Consider the following 24,033-nt stretch of genomic DNA (forward strand, 5'->3'; position numbering starts at 1 on the left):
GGAGAAACTGAAAATACTATCTTAATTTGGAACTTAAAAGATTCAGCTTAGCATTTTGACACATGACTCTTACTGTTATTGCATCTCATTAAGTTCTTCATTGCTCCAAACTTGTTTGTGATTGTCTTCTGCTCGTTCTTCCTCAGTGATATTGTGGTGAAGCATGCTGAAATCTCTTTTTTAATGCAGAGTGGTACTGAATGTCTTATGGTGAAAAAATTATTCACCACAAACCTTTTTATCTTTGTGCAGGGTGACCATATTAGTCTTGCTTTCATCTTCATCCAAGGAAGGCCTGATGTGGAAAGCTTTCTTCACCAGGCAGAAAAACATGAACACTTGATTGCTGGAATCTCTGATGGAATGTGAAATAAACATTTATGTTGGGCTTTGGAAAGAGATATATGTTAAAGGCAGTAAAGAGAATGGCTCTTTGGGGGTACCCTTGCTTGTGTCTATCCATTAAATGGTCTCATTGCATCAAAAATATATTATGACCTCCAGATTGATAAATCCAATGCCCAAACAATACCTTTGATACTTTCTCATATAAGGAGGGTGTTGTCCACTGGGTTTATGAGATCCTCAAAATGCTCTTTCCATTCCTAAAGAATATTCGTTGCTGAGGTCAGTATTCTCTACCCTTGCTGATTAAATTCTTGGCAAATTTCAGAGCACTCTTCACAAATTTTCAAATTGTGCACAAACTCTTAAATATTTTCTGAAACACGTTCAATGTGGGTTCTCCAAATTTCACTCACACACTATCTTTTGCTTTGGCCACTGACATAGCTATGCCTTTTCACCTGCTGACTCTCCTTCTAGCATTGTAGTGAATGCCTCTTTCTACAACTTAACAGCTTCCTTTACTGTGTACTAGGATTGCCAATCTGACAAGTAACTTTCTACACACAGCTACTTGCAGGTGACTACTATTTATATTTTGAAAACTGTCTATTCAGACACTATATGTGAACTTTCACAAAATTCCTAACAAGGTCTTCCAGTGTTGAAAGTTGAACTGTCACAAAACTTAGAAATTTGTGAATCTTTCCTAGAATACTCTCCATACCAGTTTGGGTCCTCTATATCAAGGCTGCCCATCCATCTGTGCCAACTCACCAAACACTGGTAATCAGTTCACAGTTCATCAGCTTCTTTCATTTAAGTGTCCTGAATATATGGCCTCACAGCTGATAAGACTACAAATTTGATCACTGACCTGTGGACCAAGGTACTCTCACACTATGTACCATTTTGACCATCCTTGTGTTCAAACATGGCATTAAATTATTGACATTTTATGACTAACAAAGAAATCCACTGACAATACCAATTACATTCCTGCTAATCACATTTCTCCAAGTATTACTTGATACACATTTGAAGACTAAATCCAAAGTCTCTACATAGGCAGTGTATTCTGAAAAGCTGTTTGGTGCTTATACGTAAACAAAAGCACAAGTTTTACTCTCTGCAACTCAAATTCATAATGAGGCAACAGTCATATCCACAGAATCAAACTCCTCTGTACAGCACCAAGCTAGGAGCTTATAATTGTATGGCCACACCAACCTGAGGAATGACCCAGAGGCAACTCCAAAGCAGAAAAGTGGCCACACTTTGAGTTATTGATCAAGAAGTCTAGATTTAGAGCCAATTACTGTGCATGGAGGGAATTCTGACTATATCCTGCACAAGTTCCATCTCTGTTCTCCACCAGAGAAGTTACATACTCTGTTCAATCTTTTGATTTCCATGATCTAGATCATTTGAATCTGTCTCAGTTTTGACTGTTATCTAGGTGGCATTGTATATGACTTTTACCCAGCTCCACTCAGCTCTTGCAGATTTAGCCTGACTGGGTATGTGGGCCACCAGGGAATCAATATTTCTAATGAAACTGAATAGACAGGCAATGAAAGAATCAGTGTATATAACACAACCTAGATCAACTGGACATGTACCAATGCATGTAGTATGTGAAATGAAAAAGGAACAAGACTAAACCCGCATTGAGAGTATCATGACAGTGGGTAATGAATGCACTAGCAGATCTTTGCATGCATGATATTAATATCGAGTATGTATCAAGAATGGGTCATCACCCAACAACAGCCCAGTGATCAAAATCAAACCTTGAGAAATGGGGCCAAAGGTAGATTACAAGACTTAGGCACAGCAACTGGGATTCAATTGTCACAATGTATTTTAACATTCTTGTCTATCGGGTCCACAGTGTCTTTTTTAACAGGATAATATATTTCATGCCAAAAGTCTAGGAAAGTCATGGAATGGGTCTGGGAAGATAACCATGTATTTACTTTAAATTAGTGACCTGCTCAGTCACCAGATCTCCTTCCAGCTGATTTCTTATTTGCATTACAAGTTAATCTGCAACCCTAACAAAACAATGAAACTGGCATGGGTCAACATTCCTATCTCACTTTTATCATAACTCGGCACTACTAAGCTACAAAGAACTTAGATTCTTCTGAGGGAAACTGATTTGCCATTAGGCTAGTTTGCTAAACAAAAGATGCCACTACCCATTTCCAGGTTGCATATTTTTAAATTGTTAGGTATGGGGATGTTGAATACCTTTTAGATGTTATTATTTGGGCAAAATAGTCACTCAGATGTCCTTAATGCTTACCCAAGAATAAAACAGAAATTGAAAGCAAACAACAGAGTGTGATTCTATTCTACATCAACTGGCTTTTACTAGAACTGGCCCCTCAGCTATTACCTGCACATCCTCCAAAACCGAAAGAGGTGAATCCCGCAAAGAAAACTGTCCACTTTCTATGACAGTGTTGGTCAGCTTCAACTTTGATGTAGCGCGTCTGTACACTATTTCCTCCACGGTATCTCTACCAATGAGGCGAATTATCTTTACAGGCCTGCAGATTGTACAACAGTAAAAAGAAAAATGCATTATAACAATGACTTAGAAGACTGTTGAGTGCTTTCATCTTTAGTAACACTATAATAACAAGAAGGCATGTTTCCTTAAAGATATGCTATTGGCCTAATTTTAAGTTCAATTACATTAGTCTTAAGCCAAAAAATTACACACGATGAAAATGCTGTCACAGGCTCATGATTATTTTTTAAGAATTTAACCATTTGACATCCTGCATGCTTGAACCTGCAACAAGTAAATACTGTTTTGAAACGCACTGCTCAGTAACTCCCTTGACTGTCACTGTCTTTAAAAAGTTAAAAAGGAAAATGAAGCTCCCAGGAGGATTTACTTCATTCCTCTGACTGTTTAGGGGTACAGCATATGTATTAGGGTTTTAGTCAAGTATGTCACTAGGTGATACTTCTGCTGAATTCTTATATAGTAAACAAATTTCTATGATTGCAATATGAATAACTGACAAAAATGTGTAAAATTAATGCAGAAAAAATTGGCAACACTGTTATAGAACTAAGCACTAAGTATGTTTTAAAAGTTGTGGCAGACGGCCAGGACACCCCTGCACTCTATATTCAGGCGGAGCAGCCCTGGATGGTGCAAAACCTCCCCCTGGACACTAGATGGCTGCCCCCCTGGGTTGGAGCAGGGGCCTGAGTTGCCTCGAAAGCTTGCATATTGTAATCTTTCTAGTTAGCCAATAAAAGGTGTCATTTTGCTTGGCTTTTCTCTAACTATAGTTACAAATTTATTTTAGATCTTAGTTTGTGCTAGATAATTTAAGTAACATACTTTATATTGTTAAAGAAACAAAAGTTACCTTAATCAGATTTTACATAAATAAAAACATGACAAAACTTACTGGTGGCTTTAGAGGATATTTTGTACTGTTTTAAGTAGGCTATACCAAAAGCTGAAAAACACATTTCTACCATTTAGTGTTAAGTTACACTATACAATTTTAAAATAAATTCAAATCTTCAAAAATTTATATTTAATGATACAACTATACTGAAAATGACATTGCATTTGCAGATTGTTTACTATCTGAGTACAATACATTAAAAATAACCACTCATTCTGTAAGTGAGATATTTCATTTTCACCTCCTAACAGAACGTATAAAGTCAAAAAGCACATTAGGCTAAACTTGCCACTCAGCCATCGGGGACAACTCAGGTTGCATAGTGGTACATTACGTTACGTTAATGCTTCTAATAGCTGGAGCACTACATGTTGATGTGGCCTTTTTTTTTTTTTTTTTTTAAACAGGCACTTCTTCCTAATATACCAGTGAAAATGCACACACAATCAGACATGTATACAGTCATACCTGTTCTGACCAATCCTGTGTGCTCGAGCAGCAGCTTGTAGATCATTCTGAGGATTAAAGTCACTGTCTACAAATATCACTGTGTCTGCGGCAGTCAGATTCATGCCAACTCCACCTGTAAAATGGAACGAAACACATATAAATATATACTTTAGTAGAACACACAATTCAAAACTCTCCCAATACACAAGACTGTAGTAGGCTGGTCTTTGCTACAAAATATCTAGGTATTAGCAGTATTAATATTCTTATTCTGTGGATAAGTTTGTAACTATAAATCTATTAGTACAAGCTTTGTGCAGTTAAAGATAATCACACATGCAATAACTATATACTAGATGATATGAACAGGATATGAAAGAGGCAAAGAAATGACAAAAGAATGAATCTGGGTGCAACAGATAAACAATCACAATTATCTGATAGACTAGTAGTTCATTGGAACTACACAGGACATTACTAAGGATGTACTAAATTTACATATAATCTTATTAAGAACGGAAGGACACAAAAATGAGGCATTCATAGAGAGACCAAACTACTTTTAACTGTTTAACACATTCCAGACTTCACTGCTACCCCTTTCAACTTACAGGGGCTGGCAATAAAGGAAACACTGCACTTGTGACAGTGTGGGTGGCAGGTTTATATATATTTAGACTGTTAATGCGGTCAAATTCAAATGATAAATATCTGATTCTTAAAAGGAGATTAGCATTTGTGAAAAAATCACACATCAGTTTGAGCTTTCATGCCATTTTCTTCTTTCAATGGCAAAGTTGTTTGGGTGGGTGATATTTAGTTAGAACTAGTTAAGTTTTGTAAAGAAATGAAAGCCTTATAATAAACTTCACAAAATAAGCAGTAATCTTACCTGCCTTGGTGCTCAAAAGAAACACAAAAACATCCTTACTGCTGAAGTTCTTAATGGCCAAGTGCCTTTCCTCACCCCTCACAGAACCATCTAAGCGCTCATAGCTGTAATCTGAGGGGAGCATAAAAAAAAAAAAATATATTTTATATATATATATATATATATATATATATATATATATATATATATATACATACATATAAAATTCCTTTTAGGAAATACAAGCATTTAGTGATTTTATCTTTAGATACAGTAGACAAATCAAAATGTTTAATATGGAGTGAAACTACAAAAGTATATTAGGAAATGCAAAGTAAACTTTTTACCTCGATATTCCATATAGTCCTGCAGGATGTCCAACATACGTGTCATTTGAGAAAACAGTAAAACTCGATGTCCACTGTGCAAAAAAGCATTTTAAAACACAAGTAAGTGCCTTTCACTGGACAGAAAATATAGTTCATTCATGTATCCATTTGTTTTCTGGACCTGTGTAGCACCTGTGTAACCACTGGGGTACTTGAGCTTTCATGTGTACAAAGACAGCTCTATGACTTTGTTCTCTTCAGCTAGTCTGTGAAGTCCTAAATAATGTGCACAGTGCAGTATCCATTTAATTATTTCTGCATCGGTGTGATCTTACTGACAATAGCTTAAAACTTAGCAAAATAAAAATGTAAAATGAAAAAAAGCTGCAGTAATGAAATGTACTATTATGGTGGCAATTTCCATTTTTGTGAACTTTATTTCACATTGTTCATTGATTTCTTCAAGATGGAAAATAAACACCTGCTGAACAAACTTTTAAAAATTACACAAATGCAAAACTGATTTTTATAAATGCCAATATGTAAATATGCAGAAATAAACTTTTTTTCTATTAACTGTAGAAAAACTTATGTCTAGTTTAAGATCAAAGGAAAACTACTGTTTCATACATTTTATGAAACGCCTTTCCATTATAGAGTGAATTACTATATAGCCCTTCAAAGCAGTCTGGAACCAATCTTGGACAGGGCGCCAGTCTATCTGTGGATACGTTCATGCATGCAATGATTCTTACTTACACTGTGTGAATTTAGAGACTAACTAATATACACACATTTGTTTGAAAAAGAACCTTGGTTCTGAGAGAGAGAGAGAGAGAGAGAGAGAGAGAGAGAGCGAGAGAGAGAGAGAGAGAGAGAGAGAGAGAGAGAGAGAGAGAGAGAGAGAGAGAGAGAGAGAGAGAGATAGATAGATAGATAGATAGATAGATAGATAGATAGATAGATAGATAGATAGATAGATAGATAAAGGTGTGGTGCTGTAAGTATGAAGGTACCCCAGTAGCATTTCTTGACACACTTCTGCTGAATAATTTGCTGGCTGAACATATTCAGTTTTAATTATTTGGTTGGAAGAATTACATTCTTCATGTTCACAAAAAACTGTTGTTATCTATACATACACAGAATTATTTAATATTTTTAGTCTGTAACATGTGGTTAAATCTTGCTGTAGTAATTTAGTCTTGAACAATTTTTTTCATTTTTATGAGGGGAATTATAATAAGCTGCATTATCAAAAAACTAAATAAAAAGAATTGCTAATTTATTTTATTATAAAAACCTGCACAAAATGTTAAAAAAAATCATTAACCTACTTTTTAACGCAAGCAATTTTGTGCTTTTGCTTAAAATTAAAAACACCAGGGGCCTCATGCACAAAAGCGGAAATGTGCTTACGCACAAAAAACTCCAGATGCATAAATCTGTGCGAATGTCAGCGTGAAAAGTAACGCACATGCACGCGCCTGCTGTCCCACCCCAACTCCTCCCAGAATTACATCTCTTTGAATATGCAAATCAATATAAATAGCCCTTAAGATCAGCCTTCTGTGAAAAGACAATGTCAAAAGCACAAGGGAAAATAGAAGAATTTCAGCGAATACCAAGTGGAGACTATTTGTTGGTTTAAACAGTGATATAATCAACGAAAGGAAGTTGATCGAGTGACATAGTGTGTCGGAGGAACTTGAAAATTCAAGTTCACAAAGTCGCACAGTGCCCGAAATAAAAAAGAAGTTGTCACATATCAAAGTCGCCGTGAAAAGGCGAGTTGTAACCCACCATCTGAGTGTCATATGAAAGCTTATTAAGGTACAGAGAAAAAAAATAGGCACACAGTGGGGAAAAAAGCACAAAATGTCAACTTTAATCTCTAAATTTCCACTTTAATCATGTAGTTTATTTTGTCATTTAAGTAAAACATCATAAACTTCATCTTAAAATCATTTAATGTTTAATTTCTCAAATCCCATCATATAACTAAAGTAGCACGTTAACTGCTTTGTTTTGTATTTGATCTTCTATGTGCTCTATGTGTGTGAATCACTACGTGCTTCCGGGCTTTCTCTTCCTCCGACAGGACACAGAATCCATTACATTCGCAATATTACAGCTCTCTGAATAATTAAAATACTGAGATGTATACGTCATATCATTTTCATGATGATAGGAGTTAAAGTATGTTATTAAACATGGGAACATGGTGGCGCAGTGATTGTTCATGTCTCACGCAAGATACTTGCTACGCCATATGCAACCTTCGATGAAATACTTTATTGTAGCAGTACTGTCTCTTTCAAACATATTAACCCCCAATTCCTGTTCTTACTTTTCTTTCTCCAAATACCCAATCGCCACACAATCAGCTCTGTAATAGACGTTAAGCCATCTGTAAGCTTAGAACTCTGATTCTTCAAAACTTTTAAGGAACATTGAAATATCTTCGTAGTACGTGTTTAATTATTCTATCCATCTAACCTTCCAGCATACAGCGCGAGGCAGGAACAATCCGTGAATGGAGCACTAGTGCCTCGCTAGCACTGCAGCACCGTGTCCTCACATGTTTAATTATTAACAATATAGATTATTTAAATGAAGTTAAAATTTTATCTGTATAATAAACATATTTTGCTGCATTTCATCTTAAAAATGATATCGTCATCACATGTAAATACGCGCTTTATAAAGTGGCTCAGGTTGTGCAATATTATAACTGTATCGCAAGTTTACAGTGAGGTAATTGTACTTATAGGTACAAACAGTTCTACAAGCAGCACTTCATGGAGTGATTGAGTGCATTTATAGTTCTTGGGATGAAACTGTTTCTGAACCGTGAGGTAAGTACAGGAAAGGCTCTGAAGCATTTGCTGTATGAGAGCAGTTCAACAGACAGTATGGCTGAGGCAACGTGTGCTTGATGCTGTATACCAATAATTATCTTTCTGATCAGCTGCTGTACAGCTATGATTCTCCTCTCAGATACAGTGATATAAATACTCCGAGTGGTGCAGTGTGAGTAATATGGAAAAAGATAATCCGCTATTGCAACCCCTAACGGGAGCAGCTGAAAGAAGAAGAAGTAGAAGAAGGAGGAGGTGCAGTGAGAGTAACAACGCTAAAGCAGCTATTGTATTTAGAATAGTTTGACCATTCTGTGCACCATTAAATTGTTACAGGTTAATTACAATCAGATGCATTAAACTAATAACCAATATGCGGTTAATGTCAGTATATTTATAAAGCCGCGTTAGGGATGTGGATCTAAAAAAGAAAGGGTAACCACACAGAAACAGTAGCACTGCTTTGACGCTGGGTACCGCCAGTCTGCAAAACCAAGCGCAGAACTTGCATACGCCAGAGTATGAGCTACTGTGGAAATATGCGTGGCTTTAGGTTTTATACATCGCGATTTGAACGTGGAAATGTTCTTACGCAACATTTTTGTTCGTACGCACCATTTATACATGAGGCCCCAGGTACAGTATTAGATAAAAATACATATAAATGCCATAGTTATTTTTAAAAATAAATCTACAATTTTTAATCAAAATAAAAAATTGGGTAGTGAATGTATTTTTTTATTGCAGATGTCCTTAATATATTGGCTGACTCCTTAAATGTTTGTCAGGTAGACTTTATTATCCCAGAAGGAAATTTGTCTGCAGCAGGAATGTGTAAACAAAATATCGTTCGGTAAGGTACAAGCAAGTAAGCGAAGGCATGAGAGATGATATCCATTGTTATAATTAAAATTTATTTAACTTATGAGCTCAAAAGGGCCACTACAACCAGTATAATCAGGGCCAAAAATCTTTGGTAGTCTGAGGATAGAAAGTTTGGCAGTGAAAGTAGTGGTTATGAGCTACAAAAATTTAACAGCAAAAGTACAGTGGCAAAAGGCACGCCAATAAAAAAAGGGACAGGACAGAGGAGAGGTCTGCGTGGCCTGCTTGTGCACATGTAATGCACTCTGAATTTTAATCTTAGTTTGAAGAATATTCTTCTTCAGCAGCTGCTTTTAACCCCTCAGCTGCTACTTGAAATCTTTTGACATGCCAGTGATACAAGGAACTCCTACATAAAAAAAGAATTCACTTTTTAAAATCTAAAGGTTTATGCTTTCACCGTCTCAAACAGGGGCACCTTGGTAAGAACTGTAAAGAAAGAATGAAGTGTCAGACATGCTCTTTTCAGCACCCAGATATCCTGCAAATCAAAATAATAAGTGGAGCAACATTTTAAGCTACAGCTAGTGTGGCAGCATCTACTGAAAAGGAAACCAAAATTTGAACTTGTGCCGGTGAAGAGAGCGCACTGCAAGTGGTTCCTGTTAAGGTAAAATCTAAGACGGGTAAATGGTATGTAGAAACATACGCCTTCATAGACCTCGGCAGTACAGTAACAATTTGCACTGAAAGGCTCCAGAGACGATTAAACCTTCAAGGGAGAAGAACACAAGTATTCCTCAAAGCTATGAGTAACTATGATGATGATTCAAAAATGCTAACCCAATGTTCTGCCTTATCAGACTTACAAGTCTGTGGTCTCAATGATGATGAATATATTTATTTGCCAAAGGTCTTTACACAGGTTTCCATTCCAGTGAACAGAGAAAGTATTCCACTACAAGAAGATAATGATAAGTGGGCATATCTTAAAGAGGTACGTTTATCTTATATTGACTCTGAAGTTGATCTTTTAATAGGAATCAACTACCCAGAAATCTTCGAGCAGTTACAAATCATACCTAGCTGTATTATCGTAGTATTTCCCTCTACTTACCCTTTACCTGTTTTTCCTCAAGGGTTAGTGTACCTGTCAAGTTCGTTATCGGGTTGGTCTACTATTGCACTTTAAGATGAACACACACATACATAGCTATACGCATACACACAGACCCTAACTACAGCAGTGCCCCATGAATGACACACACATGCTTATAAACCTTTAGCACTTTAAACTACACAAGTGCTTTAGGTATAACACAGCCTGTCACTCAGCACTTCAAAAGACTTACTTATTATCGGCACGAACAACATACGATGTTTTAATGATATCTCAGACCTAAATATTACTTTTGGTCTACAAGAATACATTTAAACATACAAAGACAGCACTCTTGACTATAGGCATTTATCAGCCAAGAATACCTTCTTTACGTACTGTTCCCTACTATTGAGTGGAGCTCTCACTCGCAGCCTGAATAAACCTCACAGCACAGAGGTAATGACAAATCTCCAGCTGCACTAGGTGCTCAAAGAAATCTGACTTATTATTTAAATCACTCTATGGACATTAAGACAAAGCATAGAAAGTTAAAAGCAGCATGGTATTTATTACAAGAATAATAATAATACCACTGGAACAAAGAATAATAGAAAATAGGTACTGATAGGAAAGTCTAAATATACATAGTCTTTAGAAAAAGCTTACGAAAAAAAGTAGAGATGACAAGGATGAATATCCCAGGGCGGCGTTTGATTTAGCAATCAATGTTCAAGATGCTTTTCTGATGACCAGTGACATCTTCGCCCGTTCTTATTCCTCCCTCATTCCTTATGTCCTTACTTCCCTACTCACTCCTCAGATGAGGCATATTTATTCTAAAATTGTACCAGGGGGTTTTGCAAGATGTGATTGATAGATATTCTGATTGGCTGGCTGTCAATATGAAGAATTAATTCACTGTCCGCTTTCCCAAACAATAAAACCTTTTATGTTCTCTGAGGTGTCGGCAGATCTTCCATTCCCAGGCTGTAAAATAATTAAGATGTCTATCCATACCCTTAGGCATTGGCTCTGTCTTCCTTTCCCAGGTTATAAAGTAATTGAGCCACCAGCATGTCTTCCTTTCTATGTTGGAATAGCTGTTTTTTTAAAGTGAGGTGTAAGGGAAGAAAACCTGCTTTGATTTGTCCTGAATGTAGTTCATCTGTTGTCTTGAACAAAATATAATGGAAATATAAACCAAAATGTACAGATTTTGTACCACACAACACTAGCCAAGGAGGTGGACCTCATGCTATGAAGACTGCTGCACTTGGATGGGTGGTTGGTGGACCATAAAAAGAGATAGATGACCTCGCAAAACAAAGTGGTAAGCTGCCCAAACATTCAATCAATCGTGTATCAATAACAGAAATTGAAGATATGTTGCTGCAACAATATAACACAGATTTTCCAGAGCGAAGCTGTGAAGAAAAAGAAAAGATGTCACAGAAGGACATCAAGTTGATGCACATAGCCTCAGAATCTGCAAGACTGGTAGGTGGCCACTACTGTTTAAATTTGCCTTTGAAGGATGAAACACTTAAAATGCCAAACAATCGCTATATTGCTAAACAGCATGCTATTGGGATCAAGAGAAAACTGAGCAAAAATTCAGGTTTCCACGAAGACAATAAAGCCTTCATGAAAGACATTATTGACGAGGGTTATGCTGTCAAAGTACCCAAAGAAAGCCTGAATTGCAATGAAGGCAGGGTGTGGTACATCCCACATCACGGTGTGTATCATCCAAAGAAAAATAAGATTCGAGTGGTCTTTGATTGCACTGCCACCTACCAGGGGACTTCACTTAATGAACAATTATTAAAAGGCCCTGACCTAACTAACACCCTCATTGGCGCCCTTACAAGATTCAGAAAGGAGCCAGTAGCACTAATGGCAGACATTAAGTTAATGTTCTACTAAGTTAAAGTATGAGATAAAGACACTGATCTTTTACCCTTTTTATGGTGGCCTGAAGGTAATCTCCTAGAAGAATTCAAAATGACAGTAAATCTTTTTGGTGCTACTTCTTCACCCAGTTATGTTTCTTATGCTTTGCGTCGAACAGCCAAAGATGCCAAGAGATACATTTCCTGAGGAAGCTGTTAACACCGTTCTCAATAACTTCTATATGGATAACTATTTAAAGTTGGTGGCAACAGAAGAACAAGCAATAAAGTTGGCAAAGGACCTCCAAGCTCTATGCCTCAAAGGGGGATTTTATTTGACTAAGCTGGGTGAGTAGCAATAGAGCAGACAATGACAATAAAGATCTATCTATCTATCTATTTATTGTCTATTCCTGAAGAAGACAGAGCTCATGAACAAAAGGACTTAGATTTGAGCCACAGTCTGCTTCCTACAGAACGTGCCCTGGGTGTCCAGTGGTGCACAGAAATGTTACTAAACAAGCCCGCTACAAGGCGTGGTATTCTGTCTCTTGTTAGCTCAGTTTATGATCCACTTGGTTTTTTAGCACCTGCCTTACTGCCAGCAAAGCTTATTCTAAGAGACTTATGCAAAGAGAAATTTGGGTGGGATGAAGTAGAAGCCAAACACATTCAGAAATGGAAAAAATGGATGGATGATCTGCAGTTACTTACAGGCTATAAAGTGAACAGATGCTTCAAACCTACCGGGTTTGGAACCATAAAGACCGCTCAAATGCACCATTTTACAGATGCCAGTGAAGATGGATATGGCACTGTCACTTACCTTGTCTTAACCAATGAAGAAGGTAAAAAGCATTGTTCATTACTGATGGGCAAGTCAAGACTTGCACCATTGAAGCATGTCATGATTCCAAGATTGGAGCTGACAGCAGCTGTTGCGGCATTTTAAATGGACAAAATGCTAAAAGGTGAGCTTCAAGTGCCCTTACAGTGGTACCTCTGGTCACGACCGTAATTTGTTCCAAAACTCTGGATGTGACCTGATTTGGTCACGACCTGAACATAATTTCCGCATAAGATTGTATGTAAATACAATTAATCCGTTCCAGACCGTTTGAACTGTATGTAAATATATATTTTTTTAAGCATAAAAATAGTTAATTATACCATAGAATGCACAGTGTAATAGTAAACTAAATGTAAAAACATTGAATAACACTGAGAAAACCTTGAACAACAGAGAAAACTAACATTGTAAGAGTTTGCGCTAGACCCTTACGAACCGCTCGCTGCAAACACTTTTTTTAATGAGTTTTAAATACAGTAATCCCTCGCTACTTCGCGGTTCACTTTTCGCGGATTCACGACTTCGCGGGTTTTTAAATACAAGTGATTGCCCGCCTATCGCGGAAGTTATGTTCCAGACCCATCAGCAACAGGAGAAAATCCGCGATATAGAAAGACCATATAAATAAACATTTTTATAGTTTAAGCCTTAAAATACCCATCCCACATGCTTTAAACACATGTAAACTTATAAAACACACTTTGTTAACACATATGATATGTGGATGTCAGGCTAAGGATATGAGTAACATCTCACTATTATAAAATATTTTAACTTCACGCAAGACAAGACAGTGAGACAGGAAAATTGGTGATGTACAGGCTTAAAATTATTGACACGCAGAGCGACAAGCAGCACAAAGCCAGCACAAAGTCCACTTCTCCTTAGCGTTCATTCAGCTCCCCACCCCCTTGACAATGCGAAGTGGCAGGAGTGTACTGCGCTTCCGGGGAGGGGGGGTTTGAGCGAAGGTGCGTTCAGCTCTCACACACCCACACACACACACACACACACACACACACACACACACACTCCTCCTTCCAAACGCGCAGAGCGACAAGCAGGCATTTTGGCAGAAGCAGCACAAAGTCCATTTCTGCTCAGCGTGAGTTCAGCTGCCCCCCTTCACAAAGCGAGTGCAGACACATAGACGTCTAATCGCTGCGTGCAGTGTGCAGTGTTGGTCTGAGGTGTTTAAGAATGTAGAAAGTGTTTAAGAGCATAGGAAGTGTTTATAAGAGCGTGGGAAAGGTTAACAAGAGAGTGAGAAAGGTTTATAAGAGTATGGGAAGGGTTTATAAAGCCTTAAAATATGTATAAATAATAAAATAAATATAGGTCACTACTTCGCGGATTTTCACCTATCGCGGGGGGCTCTGGAACGTAACCCCTGCGATAGGTGAGGGATTACTGTACAGGGAAAAAAAATAAATGCCACTTCTCTAGTGAAACTTTTCAAACTATCCTCTACTGGCTTTAAATTCCTCACCTTCGCCAATCGAAGAAGGATTTTTTTTTTCAGGAAATCGCCATGAATCTTCCTGGCTTTCTCACATATGATCGCCTCGCTTATGCTATCCCCTGCAAGTTGCTTCTCGTTCAACCACACTAGCAAGTTTTTCCACCTCTTCCAGCACTTGAAGCCTCTGCTTGGTTAACATTGTAACTCCTTTTGCAACATCAGCTGCTTTGTTAGGCCCTGTATACGCAAACAAAAGAAAATGGGAAACAGAGAATGGGAAATCATTGGCGCGTACGAACGCACGTAGGGAAACTGGCCGCCAGTGTTTTTGTTCGCCACCAGAGCATGTGGTCATGAACAGATGCAAAATTTTGGCAAACTTTTTGATCATAACCCGATTTGTACGTGTTCGGAAACGTTCATGACCAGAGGTTCTACTGTATAAGAATCTACATTTTGGACTGATATCACCACAGTGCTAAATTACATTTCAATTTAAAGCACTCAATTCAAGACTTTTGTTGCCAACAGAATCTCCGTGATCAGAGATCATACCTCCACTGTGAAGGTTGTGTATGTCACATCTGCCCTTAATCCGGCTGATCAAGCATCCAGAGGGCTAAGCATAGAAAGCTTTTTTAAAAGCACCACATGGTCACAAGGTCCAAGTTTCTTATTGAAGCCCGAACGTGAGTGGCCAAAAAGACCAGATCAACTGAACGATTCACTTTTTGAAGATGATCCAGAAGTTAAAACTTGCGAAGTCAACATGACAAGAATAGAGAAGGTGACCGAGCCCATTAACTAACTAATCACCTACTTTCAGATTGGCATCGCTTGAAGAAAGCATTGGCTTGGTTCCTCAAGTTTAAAGACATACTGCTGCACTTAAGAAATGAAAGAAAAAAATTTCAACTAGAAGTCAGTCAATCTAAAAGTAATCCAGAAAAACAAAAATCACTCATCACAAAGCACATGAAAAGGTATAAACTGACCTTAAAACCAAGCTCAATTTCTCTAGAACAACATTTATTTATATAGCACATTTTCATACAAATAATGTAGCTCAAAGTGCTTTACATGATGAAGAAAGAGAAAAAAGACAAAGTAAGAATTAAAATAAGAGAACACTAATTAACATAGAATAAAAGTAAGGTCCGATTGAAGACTTGGCTAAAGGTGAAACAGAGCTTATCTGCCTCAGTCAACAGCAAGAATTTCCAGAAGAATTAAAGGCTTTAAAGAAAAAGGCTTGTGTAAAAAAAGAACCGTCAAATCTATAAACTTGACCCGATCATACAAGATGGAATACTGAGTTAGAGGAAGACTCATCTGCAATACCCGAAGAAGCTAAACATTCTGCAGTTCTTCACAAGCATTCACATGTTGCTTCTCTCATATTGCTGCACATTCATAAACAAATCGGACATTGTGGGTGCAACTACGTTCATGCACAGTTACGCCAGAAATACTGGAAACCTCAAGCAAACTCAGCTATCAGAAAAATCATTTCAAAGTGCACAATGTGCAGAAGATACAATGCAAAAGCAGGTGAGCAAAAAATGGCAGATTTGCCAGAAGATCACCTAGCACCCAACCAACCACCGTTCACTAATGTTGGAGTCGATTATTTTGGTACTTTTCAAGTCAAAAGAGGACAAAGTCTGGTCAAGAGGTACGGAGTAATCTTCACTTGTTTTAACAACCACAGCTGCACACATAGAGATTGCACTTAGCTTAGACACTGATTCCTGTATCCAAGCCATACACCGATTTATGTGCAGAAGAGGACATTTTAAAATCATGCACTCAGACAATGGAACAAATTTTGTCAGAGCAGAAAGAGAGCTACGAGAAGCTACTAAAAATTTGGAACATGAAAAAAATCGGCAACACTATGATGCAAAAAGAAAAAAATTGGATTTAAAATCCACCATCAGCCTCTCATCAAGGTGGAGTGTGGGAAAGACAAATCAGAAGCATAAGAAAGATTTTAAATTCAACACTAAACCAACAAACACTCGATGATCAAAGTCTTCATACAATGATGTGCGAAGTGGAATCAATAATCAATAACAGACCCCTTACAAAGATATCAGATTGAACCACTCACACCCAATCACTTGCTGTTAATGAAGACACAACCTGATATGCCACCTGAACTCGTTTCAGAAAATGAACAATACTCTCGAAGACACTGGAAACAAGTTCTATACATGGCAGATTTGTTTTGGAAAAGATGGACTAAAGAGTATTTGCCAATACTTCAAGAACGTCAAAAATGGCTTGCACCAAGAAGAAATTTTGAACCAGGGGACATTGTTTCAATTGTAGAATAAAGCTACACCCCGCAATTCCTGGGTAATGGGTTGAGTCATCAAGACAATGCCAGATGCCAAAGGTGCAGTCAGAAAAGTTTGTGCACAGACCAAAACCAGCACACTGGACAGACCTATGAATAAACAGTGCCTGCTTCAAGAAACAGCCAATGTTTGAAATAAGAAATTTTTAAAATGTTTGTTTGCAGTATTATTGCTAGTGATTTGAAAACAATAGTTAATGTAAAAGTAAAGTTAATTGGCTCATTTTGAAGTAAAGTATAGTAATCGTCTCCACTCCTGCATAGCCATTTAGGGGCTGAATATCTAAGAGCCAATCATAGAAAGTTAAAGTTTTACGTTAAACTCATATTAATGTTGGCTTAATTTGAATAGAATATACATTTCTTCCATAGTCATAGACAATGGCATAGTCTTTTCCCCCTATAAGTTAGTAAGAGAGAACTTTCTTGCTATAACTGAAGTACTAGGGTGTTGTACCGTGTTAGCCATTATGAATGTAGAGTGTAATTTTGCTTGGCTTTTCTTTGCTATAACTGAAATACAGTATGATTGTGTCAGTTGTGTTTAGCACAGGTCCCAGTACTCAGGGACTTGAAAGACCCATTTTCAACTCAGAGATGGGGATAGGCATACAGTTTTCTGACCGTCGTTTAGAAATGGTTCAGAAAGTGATCAGTAACAATTTGAAATGTAACAAGATTTAAGCTTTGAACAGAACTTTTCTTAAGAATTTTTCCCCTCTTTTTTTTGCTATTTTAATTTTCTTTTTTGTGTGAACTGTTATACTTTGAATTTTAACTAAAACTTAAAAATTAAGATATTTTTGTCTATGGAATCATTTTGGCGTGTCAGGCTTTTGATGTATCCCATTTTTAAGTTAGAGCTGCTGAACTTTGCCAGTTTTGGAAAAACGCAGCTACAGATATCAAAGGTCAACTTTTCATTCTTAATCCTTGAAGTGTAGCACCATATCCACAGTATGTCTATTAATTATTGCTAAGTGAGGAGAGGCAGAGGAACATGTCAAATACTACAGTCATATTATGGATTTTAGATTTTTTTTTTAAGCTGTAAAAAAGAATGCTAATACAACTTTGGTCAGGTAGGAAAAAGGTGTAAAATTCTGCCAGATCAATATGTGGACAACAATACAGATTTCCATACCGGATCGGCCCAGGGCCAGGTTAACAATGGCCACCACCAGTACTGTTAGCCAACAGGGTGCTGGCAGAAATTGGACTACTGCTGGCCTAAGAAGGAGAAGAAGAGGCAGGAGACGTGTCTTGAGGCAGGAGGAGAGAAGAAAGGTAAAGAAAGTTGAACTGAGGGTAGGAACTTTGAATGCTGGCAGTATGACTGGAAGGGGAGAGAATTAGCTGATGTGATGGAGAGAAGGAAGATGGACATATTGTGCGTGCAAGAGACTAAATGGAAGGGGAGTAAGGCCAGGTGGACCGGAGATGGATTCAAATTGTTTTATCATGGTGTGGAAGGGAGCAGAAATGGAGTAGGGGTTATTCTGAAGGAGCAGTATGTCAAGAGTGTTATCAAAGTGAAGAATGTCAGACAGAGTGATGATTATGAAGCTGGAAAGTAAGTGATGAATGAATTGAATGATGAGTGTTGTTAGTGCATATGTCCAGCAAGTTGGCTGTGTGATGGATGAGAAAGATTTCTGGAGTGAGTTGGATGAAGTGATGGACAGTGTGCCCAAGGGACAGAGAGTGGTGATTGGAGCAGATTTCAATGGACATGTTAGTGAAGGGAACAGAGGGGATGCGGAGGTGATGGGTGATATGGTGTCAAGGAGAGGAATGAAGAAGGTCAGATGATAGTGGATTTTGCAAAAAGGATGGACATGGCTGTGGTGAATACATATTTAAGAAGAGGGAGGAACATATGGTGATGTATAAGAGTGGAGGAAGACGCACAGAGGTAGATTATATCCTATGCAGGAAACCTGATGGTGGAATGGGGAAGTACAGGAAAGTATACAGAAGAAGAGGTTGGCGAAGAAGTGGGATAGTCAGAGAGACGCAGAAAGTAGACAAGAGTACAAGAAGATAAGGTGCAAGGTGAAGAGAGAGGTGGCAAAGGCTAAAGAAAAGGCGTTTGATGAGTTGTATGAGAGTTTGTACTAAGGAGGGAGAAAAGGACCTGTACTGATTTGCTAGACAGAGGGACCAAGCTGAGAAAGATGTGCAACAGGCTAGGGTGATAAAGAATAACAATGGAAACATACTCACATAGAGAGGAGGTTGTCTTGAGCAGATGGAAAGAGTACTCTGGGAGGCTGATGAATAAAGAGAATGAGAGAAACAGAAGGTTGGATGATGTGGCGATAGTGAATCAAGGAAGTGCAACGGATTAGCAAGGAGGAACTAAGGACAGCTATGAAGAGTATGAAGAAGGGAAAGGCCGTTGGTTCAGATGACATACCTGTGGAAGCATGGAGGTGTTTAGGAGAGATGGCAGTGGAGTTTTTAACTAAATTGTTTAATGGAATCTTGGAAAGTGAGAGAATACCTGAGGAGTGGAGAAGAAATGTACTGGTACCGATTTTTAAGAGTAAGGGGGATGTGCAGAGCTGTAGTAATTACAGGGGGATAAAACTGATGAGCCACAACATGAAGTTACGGGAAAGAGTAGTGGAAGCTAGGTTAAGAAGGGAGGTAATGATTAGTGAGCAGCAGTATGGTTTGATGTCAGGAAAGAGCAAAACAGGTGAGATGAGGGTGTTGATGAAGAAGTATAGAGAAGGCCAGAAGGAGTTGCATTCCGTCTGGACCTGGAGAAAGCACATGCCATGGTGTATCGAGAGGAGTTCTTGTATTGTAGGAGGAAGTCAGGAGTGGCAAAGAAGTATGTAAGAGTTGTACAGGATATGTATGAGGGAAGTGTGACAGTGATGAGATCTGCAGTACGAGTGACAGATGCATTCAACGTGGAGGTGGGATTACATCAGGGATCGACTCTGAGCTCTTTCTTATTTGCAGTGGTGATGGACAGGTTGACAGACGAGATTAGACAGGAGTCCCTGTGGTCTATGATGTTTGCTGATGACATTGTGATCTGTAACGAGAGTAGGGAGCAGGTTGAAGAGACCCTGGAGGGGTGGAGTTATGCTCTAGAGAGGAGAGGAATGAAGGTCAGTAGGAACAAGACAGAATACATGTAAATGAGTTTAAATGAGGGATACAGGGAGTAGAGTTGGTGAAGGTGGAGGAGTTTAAATACTTGGGATCAACAGTACAGAGTAATGGGTATTGTGGAAGAGAAGTCAAAAAGAGAGCAGGAAGGGTAGAATGGGTGGAGAAGAGGGTCAGGAGTAATTTGTGACAGACGGGTATCAGCAAAAGTGAAAGGGAAGGTCTGCAGGATGGTAGTGAAATCAGCTATGTTATATGTGTTGGAGATGGTGGCACTGACCAAAAAACAGGAGACACAGCTGGAGGTAGCAGAGTTAAAGATGCTAAGATTTGCATTGGGTGTGACGAGGATGGATAGGAGTAGCAACAAGTACACTAGAGTAGATGCGCAGCTCAGGTTGGACAGTTTGGGGACAAAGTCAGAAGGTAAGATTGTGTTGTTCTGGACATGTGCAGAGAAGAGATGCTGGTTAAATTGGGAAAAAGATTCTAAGTATAGAGCTGCCAGGCAAAAGGAAAAGAGGAAAGCCCAAGAGAAGGCTTATGGATGTGGTGAGAGAGGACATGCAGATGATGGGTGTAACAGAGCGATATGGATAAAGAATCTGCTGTGGCAACCCCTAACTGGAACAGCAAAATGAAGAAGAAGACTCTTGATGTCAGTATGAAAATTACATATGCTATACCACAATTCCTTGCGCAAAGTTTTAATAAAGTTTTCTTTGCTTTCTTAAATAGCAGGGCTCCAGGAATAACTGAAGCTTCTCAAGTTAAAGTTTTAGTGTATTTTATTAAGAGGTATTACAAATAAAGTAAACTCGGTCAAATATAATGTTTCAAAATTAGGCTCCTAGGAAAAAATGTGAGACGTCTGAAAAGATGCTAAAACTCTTAGGCTGGAGTTATACTTCACGCAGCGCGGCGCATGCCGCAGCGGATGCTCCTGCTACGCAAGTGTTGAAGTGTTTATACTTGCGCGCGTACTTTATACATAAATCTGGAGGAGTCCGCCAGGTGGCAGTACGAGATATTATCACGGTGAGAACATGTTCGGCTTCTCTGTGTTGTGAATTGCCTAGAACACCCATTAAACTCCAATGACACCTTACCACAATATCTCTGAAAAGGATGTTTACTGATTAAATCCAGGGATGTGTCCATTCCAGCAAGCATTGGGCACAAGTGAGAAACAATCCCTGGAGGATGCCTCGGCTCATCGCAAGGTGAATACAAGCACACACATAAACTAGCGTCATTTTAGCGGCACCAAATCCCCAAATCTGCATATCTTTGGAAGGAAACTGGAGCACACTGAGGAAACCCAGCAGGAAAACGTTGTAAACTCCAGGCAGGGAATATCAGTGACGTGACTCCCTGCAAGACAGCAGCACTAACAATCTGCCACTGTGTCACCCCATGTGTGTAATTATTAACAGAATTCATTATTTAAACGAAATTACCGATTTATCTGTAAAATGCAATATACATACTTTAATGCTTTTCATCATGAAAGTGATATCAAGTATAAATCTAAGGATTCTAAATGTGCAGAGAGTTGGAATATCATACATTTAATGTGCTCAGTGTGGTGATCTATTGCTGGCGATTCGCTGCTGTCAGGAGCAGAGGAAGCCCTAGACAAAAAGATGGCACAGAAGACGGTATGTGAGAATTTTAAAACGTATCGTGTCATTACAATCGGGACTATGTGACGCTTGAATATAAAAGCACCATGAATACATCTGTATGTCGCCATTTCGCTTCACCACATCGAACCATTTATCAAATATCGAAGCGCACACACCGATCTCGTAGGATCCGCAAAGCAGCTTTCTGTCACATATAGATAGTAAACAGAGACTATGACGTCACATTCCAACTTTTAGCACACTGCGCTACCCCCAAAGCCCCGACCCCCATGACTTTTTGCTGGTATTGCAACTCGCGCACGTGTTGCGTTAATTTCTGAGGACCTGCTCAGAGGACGCATCAAATGAATGCTCAAAACGTGTGACGGCCATGGTTCGGGCGCGTTTGCGTTCTGAGCGTGAAGTATAAATGAGCACTTACTGGGTGCTTTCTGTACTGCATTCAAAATCTGCAGCAATCAAAATAATGACACAAATAAAGATAAGCAACATGAAAGCTGATACTCAACACTTTGCATTCATCAGGACAATTGTTCCCAATTCCCTTGCATACCATTTTTTGTGTACACTCAAGGCATAAAGTGGGCCAATATGTACCATACAGTATCTCCCCAAAAACCTCTCCATGCCTCATCAATAGAATGTAAAGGTGTCAAGTTTTTTTAAATTCAAAAAGCAGAAACCCTCCCAAACTCCCCAGAATACTGAATTTGAATGAAGCACTGCATATAATTGTTCCCAATTTCAGATAAAGTAACCTAACTTAATTCACCTATTTTATTAAAGTACCTCATTTGAAATCATTAACTTGGCTTCCTGGACATATCGATAATACAGTTAAACCTCAATTATCCGTTCAGGGGTCGGAACAAGGCTGTGCAGGATAAGAGAAAAGCCGGATAACAGAACAGGTACTTTAAAAATGATACATTGTAGATTAGTTTAGCAAAGAGCTGTATATTAACAAAACATTAGTATTAACAAAATTAATTAATTTATATAATATTGTAATGACCAGTGTAATAAGCAAACACAACTCAGAGGTACTGTACTGGAGTTTGCTATGTTTTACTTGGAGTCTTCATTCCGTAAAAAAAATGTTAACTGTCTTATACTCCATTATCTGGCGTACAGCACACTCCTCCAAAACAATAAAAGAAAGCTTTCTCTACCAATAAGTATCTCCTGCCACTCACGTTCCACCTTTGTCTATACCACAAACACTTTATTTTCTCATGACTCACTACTCAAAACATCCTTCTTCCACACTTCTTTTTTTCTCCTAACTTAGCCTGTCACTCATCTCCTAAGAGGCGTGTCCACCTCTCATAGAACAGAAGCTCTTCAGCCAGTCCTATCACTTACACATCATTCTACCCTTTCTTCTCCTTCACACCGCATCATAAGCTGTCTGCACATCACAATATAATAACAAAACATAACAACAGAATTTTAAAAGAAAATTACAGTGCAGAAGAACATTAACATTAATACAGAATAACATTACCGTCAGTGGTTTCCATTTGACATGTTTTTCAATTTTGTTGGCATCACACTTTATAAAACTAAAGGTGCGTAACTGACACTGTGATTTCAAAATTCGCCATGACATGTGGTGCTGGGGAAAAACAGAACGCACTAGCAGAAGGGAGAGTTGTTCCAATGTGCATAGCTTGCAGCGTATTGTGAGGCAGTAGTAATAGTCAGATGCTGGCGTGCACTTTTTTTTTTTGCACTGATGGTTAATGGAGACTGGAGGTTATTTGAGTGACAGATAATTGAGGTTTAACTGTACTGTATTTTTCAACATATTTGGTCAGAAACCAAACATTTGCCAAAGACATAAGTAAACCTAAGAATGATTATAGAAGTAAAGGAGTACATACCAATCCTTCAAGAAACCTAATATCTTGTCCAGTAGATGTAGCTTCCCACTGGCTTCTACCAAATGTTCACCCATTTCAAAAGGCTCTGGTTCAACACCTATAAAATAAATATGATTGTGAGAAGTCTGATACACATGCAAAATCAATTAGGGGTGCCTATATTGCTGTAACAATAACAATTATGCTGTAAGAATTATGTTTCTAGACTTCTCTAGTGCCTTCAACACCATCCAACCTCTGCTCCTTAGGGACAAGCTGACAGAGATGGGAGTAGATTCATACCTAGTGGCATGGATCGTGGACTATCTTACAAACAGACCTCAGTATGTGCGTCTTGGGAACTGCAGGTCTGACATTGTGGTCAGCAACAGAGGTGCACCGCAGGGGACTGTACTTTCTCCGGTCCTGTTCAGCCTATATACATCGGACTTCCAATACAACTCGGAGTCCTGCCACATGCAAAAGTTCGCTGATGACACTACTATCGTGGGCTGCATCAGGAGCGGGCAGGAGGTGGAGTATAGGAACCTCATCAAGGACTTTGTTAAATGGTGTGACTCAAACCACCTACACCCTG

The 24,033-nt window shown here is 38.6% G+C and overlaps 2 protein-coding genes across 2 annotated transcripts in view; one reads left to right on the plus strand and one right to left on the minus strand.

Moving 5' to 3' along the window:
* The window catches only part of arl13b (ADP-ribosylation factor-like 13b), a 326,110-nt gene extending 310,353 nt beyond the window's left edge, over positions 1–15,757 (plus strand). Inside the window, exon 11 of the transcript XR_007934833.1 lies at positions 15,747–15,757. The gene's annotated coding sequence lies outside the window, so the exon portion shown is untranslated. The remainder of the gene's footprint in view (positions 1–15,746) is intronic.
* The window catches only part of chd1l (chromodomain helicase DNA binding protein 1-like), a 106,039-nt gene that overhangs the window by 31,864 nt on the left and 50,142 nt on the right, over positions 1–24,033 (minus strand). The window contains exons 10-14 of the mRNA XM_028799863.2: positions 23,457–23,553; positions 5,457–5,530; positions 5,131–5,241; positions 4,257–4,371; positions 2,750–2,903 (exon numbers count right to left, since the gene is read on the minus strand). Of these exons, the coding sequence (XP_028655696.1) occupies positions 2,750–2,903; positions 4,257–4,371; positions 5,131–5,241; positions 5,457–5,530; positions 23,457–23,553 (551 nt within the window). The remainder of the gene's footprint in view (positions 1–2,749; positions 2,904–4,256; positions 4,372–5,130; positions 5,242–5,456; positions 5,531–23,456; positions 23,554–24,033) is intronic.

The sequence above is a fragment of the Erpetoichthys calabaricus genome, chromosome 4 (assembly GCF_900747795.2).
Source record: "Erpetoichthys calabaricus chromosome 4, fErpCal1.3, whole genome shotgun sequence".
Taxonomy (NCBI): Eukaryota; Metazoa; Chordata; class Cladistia; order Polypteriformes; family Polypteridae; genus Erpetoichthys; species Erpetoichthys calabaricus.